General features: G+C 39.0%; 1 protein-coding gene across 1 annotated transcript in view; it reads right to left on the bottom strand.

The window, feature by feature from the left end:
- rxfp1 (relaxin family peptide receptor 1) overlaps nucleotides 1–15,665 on the bottom strand; it is a 230,813-nt gene that overhangs the window by 27,313 nt on the left and 187,835 nt on the right. Inside the window, 6 exon segments of the mRNA XM_030146263.1 lie at nucleotides 7,481–7,552; nucleotides 7,764–7,835; nucleotides 7,957–8,025; nucleotides 8,192–8,263; nucleotides 8,505–8,576; nucleotides 12,756–12,827. Coding sequence (XP_030002123.1) covers nucleotides 7,481–7,552; nucleotides 7,764–7,835; nucleotides 7,957–8,025; nucleotides 8,192–8,263; nucleotides 8,505–8,576; nucleotides 12,756–12,827 — 429 coding nt within the window.

Raw genomic sequence — 15,665 nt, 5'->3', positions numbered from 1 at the left:
GGTATGGATAATAGTGTTAGGTATGATTATGACATCAATATATGTTTGGTTTCAAAACAATTGACGTAGTGCCTGCTGAGAAAAAACAACTAAATGTTCATTGTAAATTTTGGTTTCCCACCCTGTATATATATATATATATATATATATATATATATATATATATATATATATATATATATATATATATATATATATATTTTTTTTTTTTTTTTTTCTGGGTATCTGGGCCCACAGAAGTGATACCAATGTAAGTCAGTGACAGTCATCAGTCGTGTGTGCGTGCATGGACCACGTTAATATGAGTGATCCACATGCAGTTCTATTTAAACTGGAGGATCTGTGCGTGGAATAGACCGACCCAGGACACACTGGAGGGATTCTATCTGTGGAGCTGGTGGATGTGTGTGGGCACAGGGCTGTCTGGGCTCCTCTGCTGAGGCTGATGACCCCGACACCTGGACCTGGTTCGGAAGAAGACAGTACGGTACGGATCCGGGACAACGTAAAATGAGTGATCCCCATGCAGTTATATTTCAGTTGCGGGATCCGTGCGTGAAGCCATGGCTTACATTGCTATAAGTACTGCGGGCTCATTAACACATTTAAAGTCCGGTCATTACACGGACTTTCTGTGACAGACCGCTGTCACTGATAGGAGGAAGAGCCTTGCGGGCTCCCGTAGGCATGAGAGAGATGAAATCGATTTTATGATTTCCCTTTTTTAAAAATCGTCCTAATTAAAAAACCCGATTTCGATTTAAAATCGATAAATCGTGCAGCCCTAATAGGATGTACAGTTATTGATTTACAACAATTTGTTTATTTTCATTCTTTTTCCACTTTAGACTGCCATTTGACCCCCTTAACATGCTCCAAAACTCACCAAATTTGCCATGTATGTCATGGTTGCTGAACACTTTGATTCAATATCAAAATTAACCCATTGGATGCCAAAATGGACTCTGTAGTGCCACCTATGTACTAAAAAAAAAGACAAAATCTGCCCTAGCGGCCAGTAGGAATGTCACAGAAACATGAAACAAATGCCAAAATCTTGTTCTGATTGAGCCCGACAAATCATACACTGACACTCATGAGCTAAATCCAACAGGAAGTTGGCAGTCTGCCTTTGAAAGTTACTCTACGTTTCTGCAATTACTGCTTATTCATTTCAGACTTGTGACACAAAAGTTATACCTCATTCAATTCCCACAAGTCTGCAGAATCCAAAAGTGAAAGAATTTTTCAGATATGACCTACTGTTATGGAATAATCGCGACTTTTTGAAGAGTATGTTTGGTTTCACTTTTCACAATGACAAAATCCCTATATAAAGCTGAGTAATCCTAGCCTGTATGTGTCTGAGAATAGACCAGTGGTTAAAGCTGTAGTCCATAGTACAAACGTCCCGGGTTCAAACCCAGGACAAGGACTTTTTTTTTTTTTCCTTCTCTTTCTCTCCCCCCTTCACATTTTAAAACACGTTTTGCTGCATTGTATTTTGGATATTGGACATTTTGCACACATTACAAAGTACACAGAGTACATTTTTTCAAAATAAAACCCCTATTAAAAAAATACATAATGTCTATTTCATAACTTCTTTTCATTTTTATGACCAAACGCTCAACTCTTTGTACAATGTTTCTTCATTCAAAAGTACTCTTTCTCACAGACACACATGCTCACACAATAGGGTTTTTCCAATATAAAAGCCTTAAATGTGAGAAATCGTCACTTTTATGGTCAATTATTCATACAATTTCAATTCACTTTTCAAACTGATTCTTTCTCTCACATACAAAACAAATGCACATACAAACAGTAGGGTTTCCAAAATAAAATTCTCATTTAAAGGTGATGGTGGTTTCAGCAGAGGGTCGCTGGTGTTCTGTACAGATGTAAGGAGGATGGACACTAAGGGGCCGTTTACACGGCGTCGGCTTCAGTCGACTCCGGGAAGATTTCATTGCGGATTAGCCTTCTGTTAACATGGAAACGGTGCCTAGAGTGCCTGAATCTGGAAACTTTTGATACCAGGGTCCAGGGTGGAATGTTATCGATACGCTCCGCATTTCAGCTCCGGGTTAACACGAATCGGAGCGTTCCGGGGTAAAATATGACGTCACCGCATGCGCGCGCAGCCAAGAACCGCCAGTTAACCCACTCCAGGCCAGTTGGTGGCGGTAATGCGCCTCCAAGCTGGTTTGCCAGCCTCTATGACACAATAAAGCTGCAGAAAAAGAAGGAACAACCACAACAACAATGGCCAGTTTCAGAACAACATACGTGCTGCTAACTGTGCTCAGCTCATCTGTCCAGACAAAGAAGTCCTGCGTCTCTGTACGACCACTCGCCATTGTTGTTTGTAAATAGTGTTGTCCGCCTCTTCTTCTTCTTCTTCTTCTTCTTCTCCTCATTTAAAGGCTGTCTAAACCGGAAATCGTTTGTGCGCAGGCGTGTGTTTTACCGCCACTGTTTCACTACAGCTCTACATCGCCAGCTACTGGTCTGGCATGGCCACTACAGCGTATTCAGCCGTCCTCGCGGACTCATGTTAACGCAGATCGTTATCATAGCGGCTTCATCTTAACGCGGAATGATTTTATAACGCAAAGGAGAAATCTTTGCGGAGTGTTGCCGTGTAAACGTACCCTAAAGAGTGGGAACTGGTATCAGGACGGAGAGGTGTGAGTGGAGCTGAGGTGTCGACGGTCACGGGAAGATCGCGGGGGACGTGGATCGTGCGGGAGGCGGATCGCGGGGGAGGCGAAACGTTCATCATCTGAACCTGCTTTATCTTCACTAGGGTCTCTGGAGCCTATCCCAGCTACTTATGGGCAAAGCAAGGTACATCCTGGATGAGTCTTATCTTATCTTATCTTATCTTATTTTATCTCATCTTATCTTATCTTATCTTATCTTATCTTATCTTATCTCATCTTATCTCATCTTATCTTATTTTATCTTATCTTATCATCAGTGGGCATGTCATATTCTATGTTGTAAAGACAAGCAGGATGTAGAGGAGAAAGGCAAAGTAATGTCCTCTCTCTCTCTGTGGTTTTGCTTAAACTGGTGAGAACACTGGCTGGCTCAACAGAAAACACAAAGGCACTGAAACTCTAGAACGGAACCAGAACCAGAACCAGAAATGTGCATCTGACAGGGCCAGGCGAGTTGATGCTGGAATCAAACCCAGATCTTTACTTTGAGGTGCTAGTGCTTACCCAAAAGAAAAGCTCTATATGATCTTTATACATAATGAATGCTGCTAGTATCATCATTATTATAAGAACCATTACTGTGACGTATCGGCTCTTCCTCGGATCCCCTAGTGGGCTAGAATGGGCTGACCCCTCCCTCGTTTTGGGGCCTGTATTAGAGGTCTGGACCCACATCTCCCCCTTCCATTTCTAATTGCATGTTAAAAAACAATGAGGCAGGTGAGGCAGTTGGCTGCTGTGGTGGTGGTGGGGTGGGGGTGGGGTGTCACACATTGCAGGACATCATTACTTTTTAATGTAATGACTCATTTAGACATTGAACTACATTTCTAAATGGGGAAAGGGAAAGAAAGGAAGGAGAGGGGAAAATGCCATTGGGAGGGGGGGTACATTGCAGCCCTGGAGTGACATTATTTATTATTAAATGATACATGCACATACTGTGGATATATTCATATTTTCTTCCTTCCTCTCCTTATACGCTGATGTTGGTGATGACATACTGATCTTTCTTTTCTCTTTCATACATACATATTTTTTGTATATACATGTGTTTATAACCTGAAATGAACCCACATGACCTTCACAAGCATGAAAGGGTTCAGTAAATAGATGGATGCTGCTGGAAATGACCCACAAATGCATGTTAACTGTCTGTTTTTATCATGTGTATATGTCTTCTACTGCATGAAATTCTGCGTCTTACCTGTCTTGTTTTTGTCTTTCTTCAATAAAGAATGAATAATTAAAATAAAACTTGAAACTTTACTTGCCAATAACTGTTTCCTGTCAAATCCAGGATCAAACTATTAGAAAATCTTCAATATATGGACAATGTCACCTGATGGAGACTCAAATTGGATTTTAATTTATTTATTTATTTATTTTTAGCACAAGCAAACTACATTAATTTACTTTCTGGTTGTAATACGAGGCTGCAGTTATTATAACTTTTTACTTCATAATGTCACAGTGAAAAAAAATCCATTTGTGCCTGGAATGGCTGTGACAGTTATGGGGTGAGGAGCCAATTTTCCCCAGTCATATTATTACCCCGCCCCCCCGAAGGGGAGGCAAGGGGTATTGTTTTTGGTTCGGTTTGTTTCTTTGTTTCTTTGCTAAACACTCTAGCAGCAAAACTATGGGTTGAATTCATACCAAATTGGGTTTATAAATTGCCAGTGACGCAGAATAGATGTGATTACATTTTGGAAAAAGTACGTCAAATTTCCAATTTGTTTTTTTTAATCAATTTTCAAAATCTTTTTTTTTTCTATTTACTTATAATGGGCGAAATTTCAAATGTCTATAAATACATCAATTTTGTTTCAAATTGCTTAAAACTTTGCACATACAGTACAGGGCAAAAGTTTGGACACACCTTCTCATTCTTCGCATTTTCTTTATTTTCATGACTATTTACATTGTAGATTCTCACTGAAGGCATCAAAACTATGAATGAACACATGTGGAATTATGTACTTAACAAAAAAGTGTGAAATAACTGAAAACATCTCTTATATTCTAGTTTCTTCAAAGTAGCCACCCTTAGCTCTGATGACTGCCTTGCACACCCTTGGCATTCTCTTGATGAGCATCAAGAGGTAGTCACCTGAAATGGTTTTCACTTCATAGCTGTGCCTTGTCAGGGTTACTTAGTGGAATTTCTTGCCTTATTGATGGGGTTGGGACCATCAGTTGTGTTGTGCAGAAGTCAGGTTGACGCACAGCTGACAGCCCTATTGGACAACTGTTAGAATGCATATTATGGCGAGAACCAATCAGCTAAGTAAAGACAAACGAGTGGCCATCATTACTTTAAGAAATGAAGGTCAGTCAGTCTAGAAAATTTCAAAAACTTTGAATGTGTCCCCAAGTGCAGTCGCAAAAACCATCAAGCGCTCCAACGAAACTGGCTCACATGAGGACCGCCCCAGGAAAGGAAGACCAAGAGTCACCTCTGATGCTGAAGATAAGTTCATCTGAGTCACCAGCCTCAGAAATCGCAAATTAACAGCAGCTCAGATTAGAGACCAGATAAATACCACACAGAGCTCTAGCAGCAGACACATCTCTACAACAACTGTTAAGAGGAGACTGCATGAATCAGGCCTTCATGGTCAAATAGCTGCTAGGAAACCACTGCTAAGGAGAGGCAACAAACACAAGAGATTTATTTGGGCCAAGAAACCCAAGGAATGGACATTAGACCAGTGGAAATCTGTGCTTTGGTCTGATGAGTCCAAATTTGAGATCTTTGGATCCAACCGCCGTGTCTTTGTGCGACACAGAAAAGGTGAACGGATGGATGCTACATGCCTGGTTCCCACCGTGAAGCATGGAGGGGGAGGTGTGATGGTGTGGGGGTGCTTTGCTGGTGATGCTGTTGGGGATTTATTCAAGATTGAAGGCAACCTGAATCAGCATGGCTACCACAGCATCCTGAAGTGACATGCCATTCCATCCGGTTTGCGTTTAGTTGGACCATCATTTATGTTTCAACAGGACAGTGACCCCAAACACACCTCCAGGCTGAGGGATATTTGACCAAGAAGGAGAGTGATGGAGTGCTGCACCAGATGACCTGGCCTCCACAGTCACCGGACCTGAACCCAATCGAGATGGTTTGGGGTGAGCTGGACCGCAGAGTGAAGGCAAAAGGGCCAACAAGTGCTAAGCATCTCTGGGAACTTCTTCAAGACTGTTAGGAAACCATTTCAGGTGACTACCTCTTGAAGCTCATCAAGAGAATGCCAAGAGTGTGCAAAACAGTCATCAGAGCTAAGGGTGGCTACTTTGAAGAAACTAGAATATAAGAGATGTTTTCAGTTATTTCACACTTTTTTGTTAAGTACATAATTCCACATGTGTTCATCATAGTTTTTGATGCCTTCAGTGAGAATCTACAATGTAAATAGTCATGAAAATAAAGAAAATGCAAAGAATGAGAAGGTGTGTCCAAACTTTTGGCCTGTACTGTATATAGAGGCAATTGATATACGTAGTATATTATATTATATTAGTATATTATAGTTTATAATAAAAAAGGTTGATTATGCAAAACTGATTGTAAGGTGACTAAAAAATGTACGTGAATGGTTTTTATGGATGCTTTGTGTTATTGTAAAAATATATAGAAAAAAAGTGTATTAAAGCAAAGGAAGCAGAATTAATTTAATTATCAGTTTGTAAAAAGGGGTGGGAGTCAATAAATTATACTTCTTCCCACTTCTTTTTGAGCACCAAAAAATTTTGTTTGACCGTGTTGTATGGTTCTTTATCTGATTCTAAGTGCTCGAAATGAAACTAACTAACTAACTAACTAACTAACTAACAAGGACTTGTCATTCTGATGGCACTGACATGTTCATTGACACAGATATTTACTTTTGAGAGATGAACTAACGATTTTGAGAAAGAAACTGGCTTTTGCAGGTAATCCATGGTGTTTTACTACTTGAACGAATTGTTTTGAGCAATGCACTTACTGTTTTGCTGTTTTGTTTATGTCGAGGATGATTTGAGAAATGTACCAAAGAGACAGAGACAAACTGTTAAGTGTGTCAGTTGTTGCTTGCAGCTATGTTTAAAGTTTGCAGATAGAGGAATTTACTAAAACTTCAAACATACAACATACTTCAAAGCATCAACTGTGAATATTACAATGATGCCTTCGAGATTATTTGTCAGAAAGAAGCATCAGGTTTTTCCTGAGAGAGAAAGAGATGGATGGATGGATGGATGGATGGATGGATGGATGGATGGATGGATGGATGGATGGATGGATGGATGGATGGATGGATGGATGGATGGATGGATGGATGGATAGATAGATAGATAGATCTACTTTATCCCAAACTGCTAAATTACAGTGTAGCAGCAGCAGCAGAACACACATAAAATAACAATAGAATACCACAGCAAACACGAGAAACAAAAAAATACGACACAAGAGAAAACCCTAGACACTATACTTAATAAATTAGAAGTATGAAAAGATCTGGGTAGAATCTGGATAACAACTGTAATGTGCTAAAACAGAACTGCAAGGTGTAAAATAAGTTGAAATATTCAAAATAAGATGTGTTTTTATCAGTCTCTATACTTTTTCTTTCGACATTTCAGGACTTACCATGCAAGTAAGTCCTGAAATTATCCCTATTTAAATGAATCAGATGCACTTTGGCAAAACGTAGTAAACTCAGATTCCATTTTTAATTTGTTTGAATAAAAAAATAAATGAAACTTACAGTTCCCCAAGTTTTTGCAGGACTGAGAAAGCCTGATCATGAATATGGTTGATCCTGTTACGCTGCAGAACCCTGGAGAAAGGCAATTAAAGGAAAAAAAAAAAAAGACATTATATCTACTGTTTACTCTTCGAAACCTAATTTTACGAACTGTCAGCTTTGATTCCATGCATGGGCTAGTAGATGCAAATCATATTTTTCAAGCCTCTCACTGAAATTCTGGCAAAAGGAGGATTTTTAAGGCAAAAACGTCACGGGTTAAATGATTTACATTCATACTTACAGAACTGTCAGCATGTTGCATGAATGAAACGAGACATTTCCAATGGTCTCAATGAGATTTCCCTCCAAATCCCTGAAAGAAATTTTTCACAGACAAAAAAAGGACAGACACACAGGCATGCACAAAACACTTTTAAATAAAGCTGCCACGCTTATGACAAAAAAAGCTATTGATTTTGTGACACCGTACTTACAGCCAGTTGAGTCTGGGCATTTCTCGACAGATGTCATCCAGTTTTGTCAAAGAGTTATTCAGCAGAACTCTGCCAATCCACAAAACACAATATCAAAATGCATGCACATGGTTTTCAGCGTTCAAAGAGGAACTCATTTTGTCTAAAAATGTGGTATGAATGGGGCATTTGAGGATTTGAGTGAACATGACATAAAAGCAGCAAGGAAATGGTCTGATCAGAAATAAAAACTCACAGCAGAACAAGGGAATTCAGTCCTGAAAAGGTCATGGATGACATTTGATGGATGTTGTTATTTTCCAGGATCCTACAACAAAAGACAGGATATAGTTCTGCATCATTCATAGAATATCCTTTCAAAAACAATATATTCTCTGTGTTGAATTACTTCTCTGCAAAGAATTATTCATTAGAAGACACGATTTCAAAGCAATGTTTACAGAAATACCACCACTATGGTAACAGTATATATTCTGAAGTCTTTTCCTCAAAGTTATTTTGCTGTAAAACCTTCTTTTAGTGGAGAAAATATACATAAAAAAACATACAACCACTCCAGCTTGTGCAGGTCTTGAAACACCCCTGGCATCAGGATAGATATCTTGTTGTGGCTCAGATATCTAAGAGATGAGAAACAACATTAAAATATTCCCAGAAGGGTATTTTATTTAAACAGGTAAACTTACTGTACATGTAATGCAATACAATAATGTAATCAGTGTTCAGAACCAGAGGTGGAAAAAGTTCACACCTCCAGTAGAAGTACAAAGCTCTGAAAAGTCGTCCAAAAAATATCTTTATCTTTCTACCAGCTGTTTCTGTACAAAGCTACTGAACCTCACATCATCCAGGTCAGGACTGGATTTCTCTGTCTTGAACTGCTTTTTTTGTTACGCCGCCCCCTGAAGGGGAGGCAAGGGGGATTATTTTTGGTTCAGTTTGTTTGTTTGTTAACACTAGCTGCAAAACCATTGTTTGAATTCATATGAAATTGGGTTTATAGATTGCCAGTGACCCAGAATAGATCTGATTACATTTTGGGAACAGCAGGTCAAAGTTCCAATTTTTACCTCTGCCAAGGAGGTTATGTTTTTGTTGGCGTTGGTTTGTCTGTTTGTCTGTGTGCAAGATAACTCAAAAAGTTATGGACAGATTTGGATGAAAATTTCAGGAAATGTTGATACTGGCACAAGGAAAAAATGATGAAAATTTGGTCGTGATCGGGGGGGGGGGGGGGGGGGGGGGGGGGTACTGATCTGCCTTGGCGGAGGTCTGCGCTCTACGAGTGCTTCTAGTTATCAATGTTTTAAATCTTTTTTTTTCCTATTTACTTATAATGGGTGAAATTTCAAATGTGTGTAGCAGCAAAACTTTTGGTTGAATTCATACCAAATCGGGTCTATGCACAGCCCCACTACTTCCTGGACTTCAGGTGGGTCCTTTATTTCCTGTCTTTGATTATTGGACACACTGATTAATCCCGGTGTGCCTAATTAATCAGTAGTCACAACAAGAAGTAGCAGACACACCTGAGTTAATCAGTGTGTCCAATAATGAAAAACAGGAAATAAAGGACCCACCTGAAGTTCAGGAAGTAGTGGGGCTGTGCACAGAGTCCATTGAGTTTATAGATTGCCAGTGATCCAGAATAGATGTGGTTACATTTTGTGAAAAGTACATCAAAGTTCAAATTTTTTTTTTTTTTACGAATTTTCTTTTTTTTCCCCATCTACTTATAATGGGTGAAATTTAAAATGTCTATAAAAACATCAATTTTGTTTCAATTTGGTTCAAACTTGACATATATATATATATATATATATATATATATATATTATATAATATATATATGTATATATATATATATATATATACTATATATATATATATATATATATATATATATATATATATATATATATATTATAGAGGCAATTGATATGTCCTGACATCAGCACATGCACAGACATGATGACATCAGCTGGATCGATGCCAAAATAAGATACAATACGTGCAAGGGGCGGGTTTGTTGTGCCTGGTGTGACGGCCCCCGCACCTTCCGGGCACTAGGGGCACTGTCAGTTTTCTTTTACAGACGGTGATTTCATGATGGGTAACACCTGTGGCAGCCAAGCCTGCCTATTTAAGCAGCTCGCCCGGGGATGATCATTGGCTCTCTGGTTCTCGGGCTCTCTGGCTGCTCTATGGTGTCTCACTCTGGTTTGGCCTGGTCTACACGCTCTCGGTCTGCTCCGGTCTGGTCTCGGTGCTGCTGGCTGTCTGGTCTGGTCCTGCTCTGCCCTGCTCCTCCTGGCTGGCGTTTCTCGGCATTTTGTGTTTTTGTTATTGTTAATTTACTTAATAAATCCTTGTTACTTTTTCACCACCTCCGTCTCCATTCTGGTCACCACCTCAGAGCCGGGTTGTGACACTGGTTATGTTATCTGTTATGTTATGTGATATAATCTTCTTGGTAGTTCTTCTCAGTTTAACTGGACTAGTTTAGCTCTTTTGAAAACGTTTTGTCTCTCATCCAAAGACTTCTTCAGTTCTAACTTCCTTTCCAAAGGGCTAAAAGTTGAGCTTGAAATTGTGATATGATGTGATCTCTGTGGTCCTTTCTATGTGTCATGCATATAAGTTAAAAGCAATCTTGATGTTGCGAAGCCAAATTCTCCTCTCTGGAAAACTTTAACAACAAATGAATCTGTTTTGCAAATAGAAGGAACAGAACTTTGCACTGTATGGCAGTAAAAAGTCATCTGAAAAGTGAATACTCACATAAAGTATAAATATCTGAATAATCTACTTATGTACAGTACTTTGTAACTTTCCACCTCTGATTACAAACATTTCCTAGGAGGTTTTTCATTTGCATTTACAGGCACGGAAACAATTATTAGACCATCAAAAGTCATCAAAAACAATGGTTATGCAATCAAGCACTAACTCCTGTGTTTCATGTGACTAAAACAGACAAAAAAGAAACATGGAATGCCTAAAGCACTGTTTTTGTCAGTACAATGCCATAGATATTGATGTAAGAACTGAAGTGATTGTGGTTATTATAAAAAAAAACATGGAAAATGGATAGATATCAGCTCTGAAATTAAACTCTTATGAGCTATTTTTGTTGTTCTCATATTTGTCCAAACAAATGTACCTTTAGTTGTACTGGGCATTAAAATGAACAAGAAATGGAAGAAAACAAGGGTGGTCTAATAATTTTTTCCGCGACTGTATATGATCGAGGTTTGATAATACTGAAAACAGGCTCCCAAAATTATGTGGATGCCTGCACATAACATTCATACGCAACTCTGGGACATTTCAGTCCAAAATATGATTATCAATCTGCTATAAAAATCTCTTTTAAAGGAAAAGTTAATATAAGATTTTGTAACCTGAGAGCTGAGATTCGCTCTATTTCAGTCAACAGTATTACCATGGTCAGACTGTAATGTTTGGAAGTATGGACAGGGTTGAAGTCAGGACTTTGCATGTCAGTTAAGTTCTTCACCAATACTGTCTTATCTTCTATACATTGTTTTGAGGTTTTGGGCATTGCCAGGCAGAAGCACAGCATTGAATGAGATACAATTTTAGGTTGAAGTGTTAAAATTTCCCTTAAGAGCCCTAACTGTAGGGATTTACCCAAACCAAATTAAAAGGCACCAAACAAAAGTGCTCAAAAGCTCAGTAGGTGCATAAGTGAGTTCACATAATCCCAGACTAATAAGAGGAATCTAAATACGGAGGGTAAAAGACAAACAGTTTAATATTAGATTAGTGAGGCATTTAACCCTGGACTGCACAGAGCATGCTGTATTTTCTCCGTATAACTAGAAAAGCACTCTGAGAGCGCAGACCTCCGCCAAGGCAGATCAGTGCCCCACCCCCACCCCCCCCGATCACCACCAAAATTTAATCATTGTTCCTTGTGCCAGTATCAATATTTCCTGAAATTTTCATCCAAATCTGTCCATAACTTTTTGAAAGATCCGGATCAGTCTTTGCCATTTGATAGAACACCCACTGTAAATCCCTGAGTCAAATTGCATGAGATTTGCACAATTCCCCCATATTGTGATTTCCACCATAAATATTAGTCCCATATTTATTTTACCTATATTTTAAGATTCCTTGACCATGAAAAATACCATTAGCAACTGGATTCATAATTATATCCTTATTAGTTCAGTAGTATTCACGAAAATCACATTTTCTCGTAATGGCGGTTTTCTTCTGGATTTAGCTCCTTAAGTATTAAAGCTACATGAAATCCGGTGGCATACTACCGCTGCGAAACTGACTGAGCTAAACGATGGCGCTTGTCAGAAATTTCTACCTTTAATATTAAGGCACAGTAGGCCAAAAAGTAAGGGCACCCCATTTTTTATATAAATTGAGATAAAATCCGCCTTCTGGATCAGATTCCGGATCAGCCTTTGAAATGTGATAGAGGACCCCATTGTCAATTCCTGAGTTAAATTTCATGAGTTTTGGTCAACAATTAAGCCAGATATTGGGAAACAAAATGTTGGCCACCATTTACCACAATGTTAACGAAAATTTCAAAGTGATCCAGAATCCAGGATTTCTTCCGGATCACCCCCAAAAGTTAATCATTTCTTCCTTATCCCATTTCCAACAAACCCTGAAAATTTCATCAAAATCTGTCCATAACTTTTTGAGTTATGTTGCACACTAACGGACAGACAAACAAACAGACAGACAAACAAACCCTGGCAAAAACATAACCTCCTTGGCGGAGGTAAAAATCATTTGGACAAACTTACAGCCTGGTGAGGTTATACAGGCCTCTGAATGCATCTGGATTCACATCTTTGATTCTGTTGTGTTGGAGATATCTACAAAGACAAGAACAATATGTGAATCATTTAAGTTAAAGTCGATGACTATGAGATTGAAGGTGGTGTAGGGTCAAAACACAGTTGTCCCATCAGAGAGCAAACTTTAACTGACTGCCATTCCAACATTTATGTCAATATAAAGTAGCTCCTTGTTTTGGATAATCCCTTATGGTCCAACAAAAGCAAAAATGAATTTAAAAGTAAAAATGTGGGTCATTTAGCAACACTAATCTGTCAAATTGTCTCTAAAATGTCCCGTCAGAGAGATTTCGAATACTGTGTTTTGACCCTGTGGGCAATTCCAAAGAAACACTGGTGATACAGGCCAACCATAGACTGAAGTTGTGTAAAGATGGACACCATGAAAGCCAAAACATCTCAATGTCCCCCTAGTGGCTTGCTGCAGTATAGCTCCATTTAAATAGATGTGGTCTCTTGGACTTTGGAGGAAGTTGTATGCACACAACAAATGTTTCCCAAAGTTGTTTTAAGTCGATTTCATTTGGCAGGTTTGGCCATCATCAGCAGCTATAATGACAAATCATGGTCTTGAGAGTGCCAAATGCATGACTGTAAACCAATCACAACAGGGTTTATTTATTTTATTTATTTATTTATTTATTTATTTATCTAGTTTTAACCTTTATTTAACCAGGGAAAAAAAAAACTAAACATTGAGCTTTAGAACCTCTTTTTCAAGGGAGTCCTGGCCAAGAGGTAGCATGAAATATAACATACAGTTACAACATACAAAGATTTACATGACAAGTCAAACTTTGAAAAACAAGCGCAAGATATTGAGTTAGTCTCTAGCACTTTGAGTTTGGATTTAAAAGTTTTTAAAGAGATCAATTCAGTCAGTTTCCAGTCTTTTAGCAACATATTCGTGCATGGAGCAGAGTAGACAAATGCCCTTGTACCCAGTTCTATACGGGTATATGGCAAAGAGAGGAACAATTGTGTCAAATTCAAGAATCTATATTGTGTCGATTTTACTTCCAAATTGCACCACAAAAGCAACATGGCACCTCCCATGACCACAGGGTATTCACATTATTTTTAGACAAATGGATGAAATGGTTTTTGTTAGTTTGAGTGCATACAAAACAAATCAGAAAACAAAACCTCACCTTTAAATCATCCTAAGAACCACTGTGTCAAAGAGTCAGGATTATCCAAGAAATAAAGCTGAAGATTATAAAGCTTTTAGGTGATTAAGTTCTCACACACTGCCAAAGAAAACTCAAGTGGCTGGATTTGGTGCCTAAAAAGTTGACACCATCTTTTATGGCGAGTTAATCTTCCAAAAACATCCTTCAGACACAGTGGTTCTCTGCTTTTCAAAGTCAAGTCTTATTAATGTGTCTTACTCTCAGACTGTATGCTAAATGTGTCTCCCTCCCCTTAAACCAACTATTAAAGTATAATGAAACCTGCACAAACTTACAAATAAGACTTTCGACAGTCCAAACCCTCTTTGGCATAAAAAATAACTGTCCAGATTTGCTAAGATAGCCCTGGAAAAGTACGGACACGGTTATATTTGCGTATGTATCTGCAATAGTTTCCCTTTTAGACTGTATATGGACCTAAATTGCAGTTTACCCTCTGGCCCCAACACCATTTCAGGTAGGCTTACACCAGCTTTTTACTTTGTTACATGGAGGGCCTATTTAATAGCACTGCAGATCCTCTTTTGGCACTAGGCAAGACCAATGCTAAACGTTGTAAAGACCCATCGGCCCCTTTTGACAAAGAGGGCTGTCCTGCATCTATACCCCGACCAGTATCACTATCCCTTCACCTCATCTGTGCTTCACCCATCTGCCCACATAACCATGCACTCACCCCGAAACACCTGAAAGATGTAGGTCAACGTAGCTGTCCAAATTGAATACATCTACCTCGGTTTGACCTTGAAGATGAAGGTCAAGGTCAATACCCAAAGAACTCATCCAAGAGCTTCTAAAGTTGTACCCAAAGACCAAATATGAAGGAGATAGGGCGACTTGGTGAAGAGAAATTGCGTTGACACCATTGTCGAAGGCTAACTTTGACATGTCAACCCAAATTGAAAAGAAGAAATGAAGGTCACGGTCAAAGAACTTATCAAAGAGCTTGCCAAGTTGCACTTAAATACCAAACATCAATGACACTGATGACTGAGTGAAGAGCTATCGCGTTGACGCTGTTGCCAAAGGCCAAATTTGATGGGTCAGCTTGATTCAACCTTGAAATGATGGTCAAGGTGACGCCCAAAAAACTCATCCAAGAGCTTCCCAAATACCAAACATGAAGACGACCGGGCTATTTGATAAAGAGCTGTAGTGTTAACACTGATGGATGTCACAGGGTACAACAATACCCCTGTGGCAGACGGCCCGAGGGGTAAAAAACAATCTCAGAATTGCTTAAGAGGTTCAGCGTCATGACATCCATCTTTACATCCAGTCTATGGGTCAAAAAAACACATTCCTTCCTCCTTTCTTTGCTCCCTCAGAGAAATTCAGCTCATGCGCATGAATGCCTCCTGTTGCTGAGTAGTGCTGCTAGGCTCATATTTTCTCCCAGGTTTGAAGCCGGGGCAGCGCAAAAACACTACTTATATTTCAGTGCACACACAAACAGACAGCTGGAGTATGGAGAAGAGATATTCACTGAATCTGACAGAGGTGGATTAAATTCCTTAGTCCTCCTTAAAAATAAACCTTCAGCTTTTCAAATCGACTTACGACAAATCACAAACAAACACAAAACCTTTTTTCTAAAAGCTGAAATCTGTTTATACTGAGGAATAGTTGTAAATTATAGCTGGGCCCTTCTATGAAACTGGGT

This window comes from Sphaeramia orbicularis, chromosome 10, assembly GCF_902148855.1.
Source record: "Sphaeramia orbicularis chromosome 10, fSphaOr1.1, whole genome shotgun sequence".
Taxonomy (NCBI): Eukaryota; Metazoa; Chordata; class Actinopteri; order Kurtiformes; family Apogonidae; genus Sphaeramia; species Sphaeramia orbicularis.
Note: the sequence above shows the minus strand (reverse complement) of the source record. Positions and strands in the feature narration are given on the sequence as shown.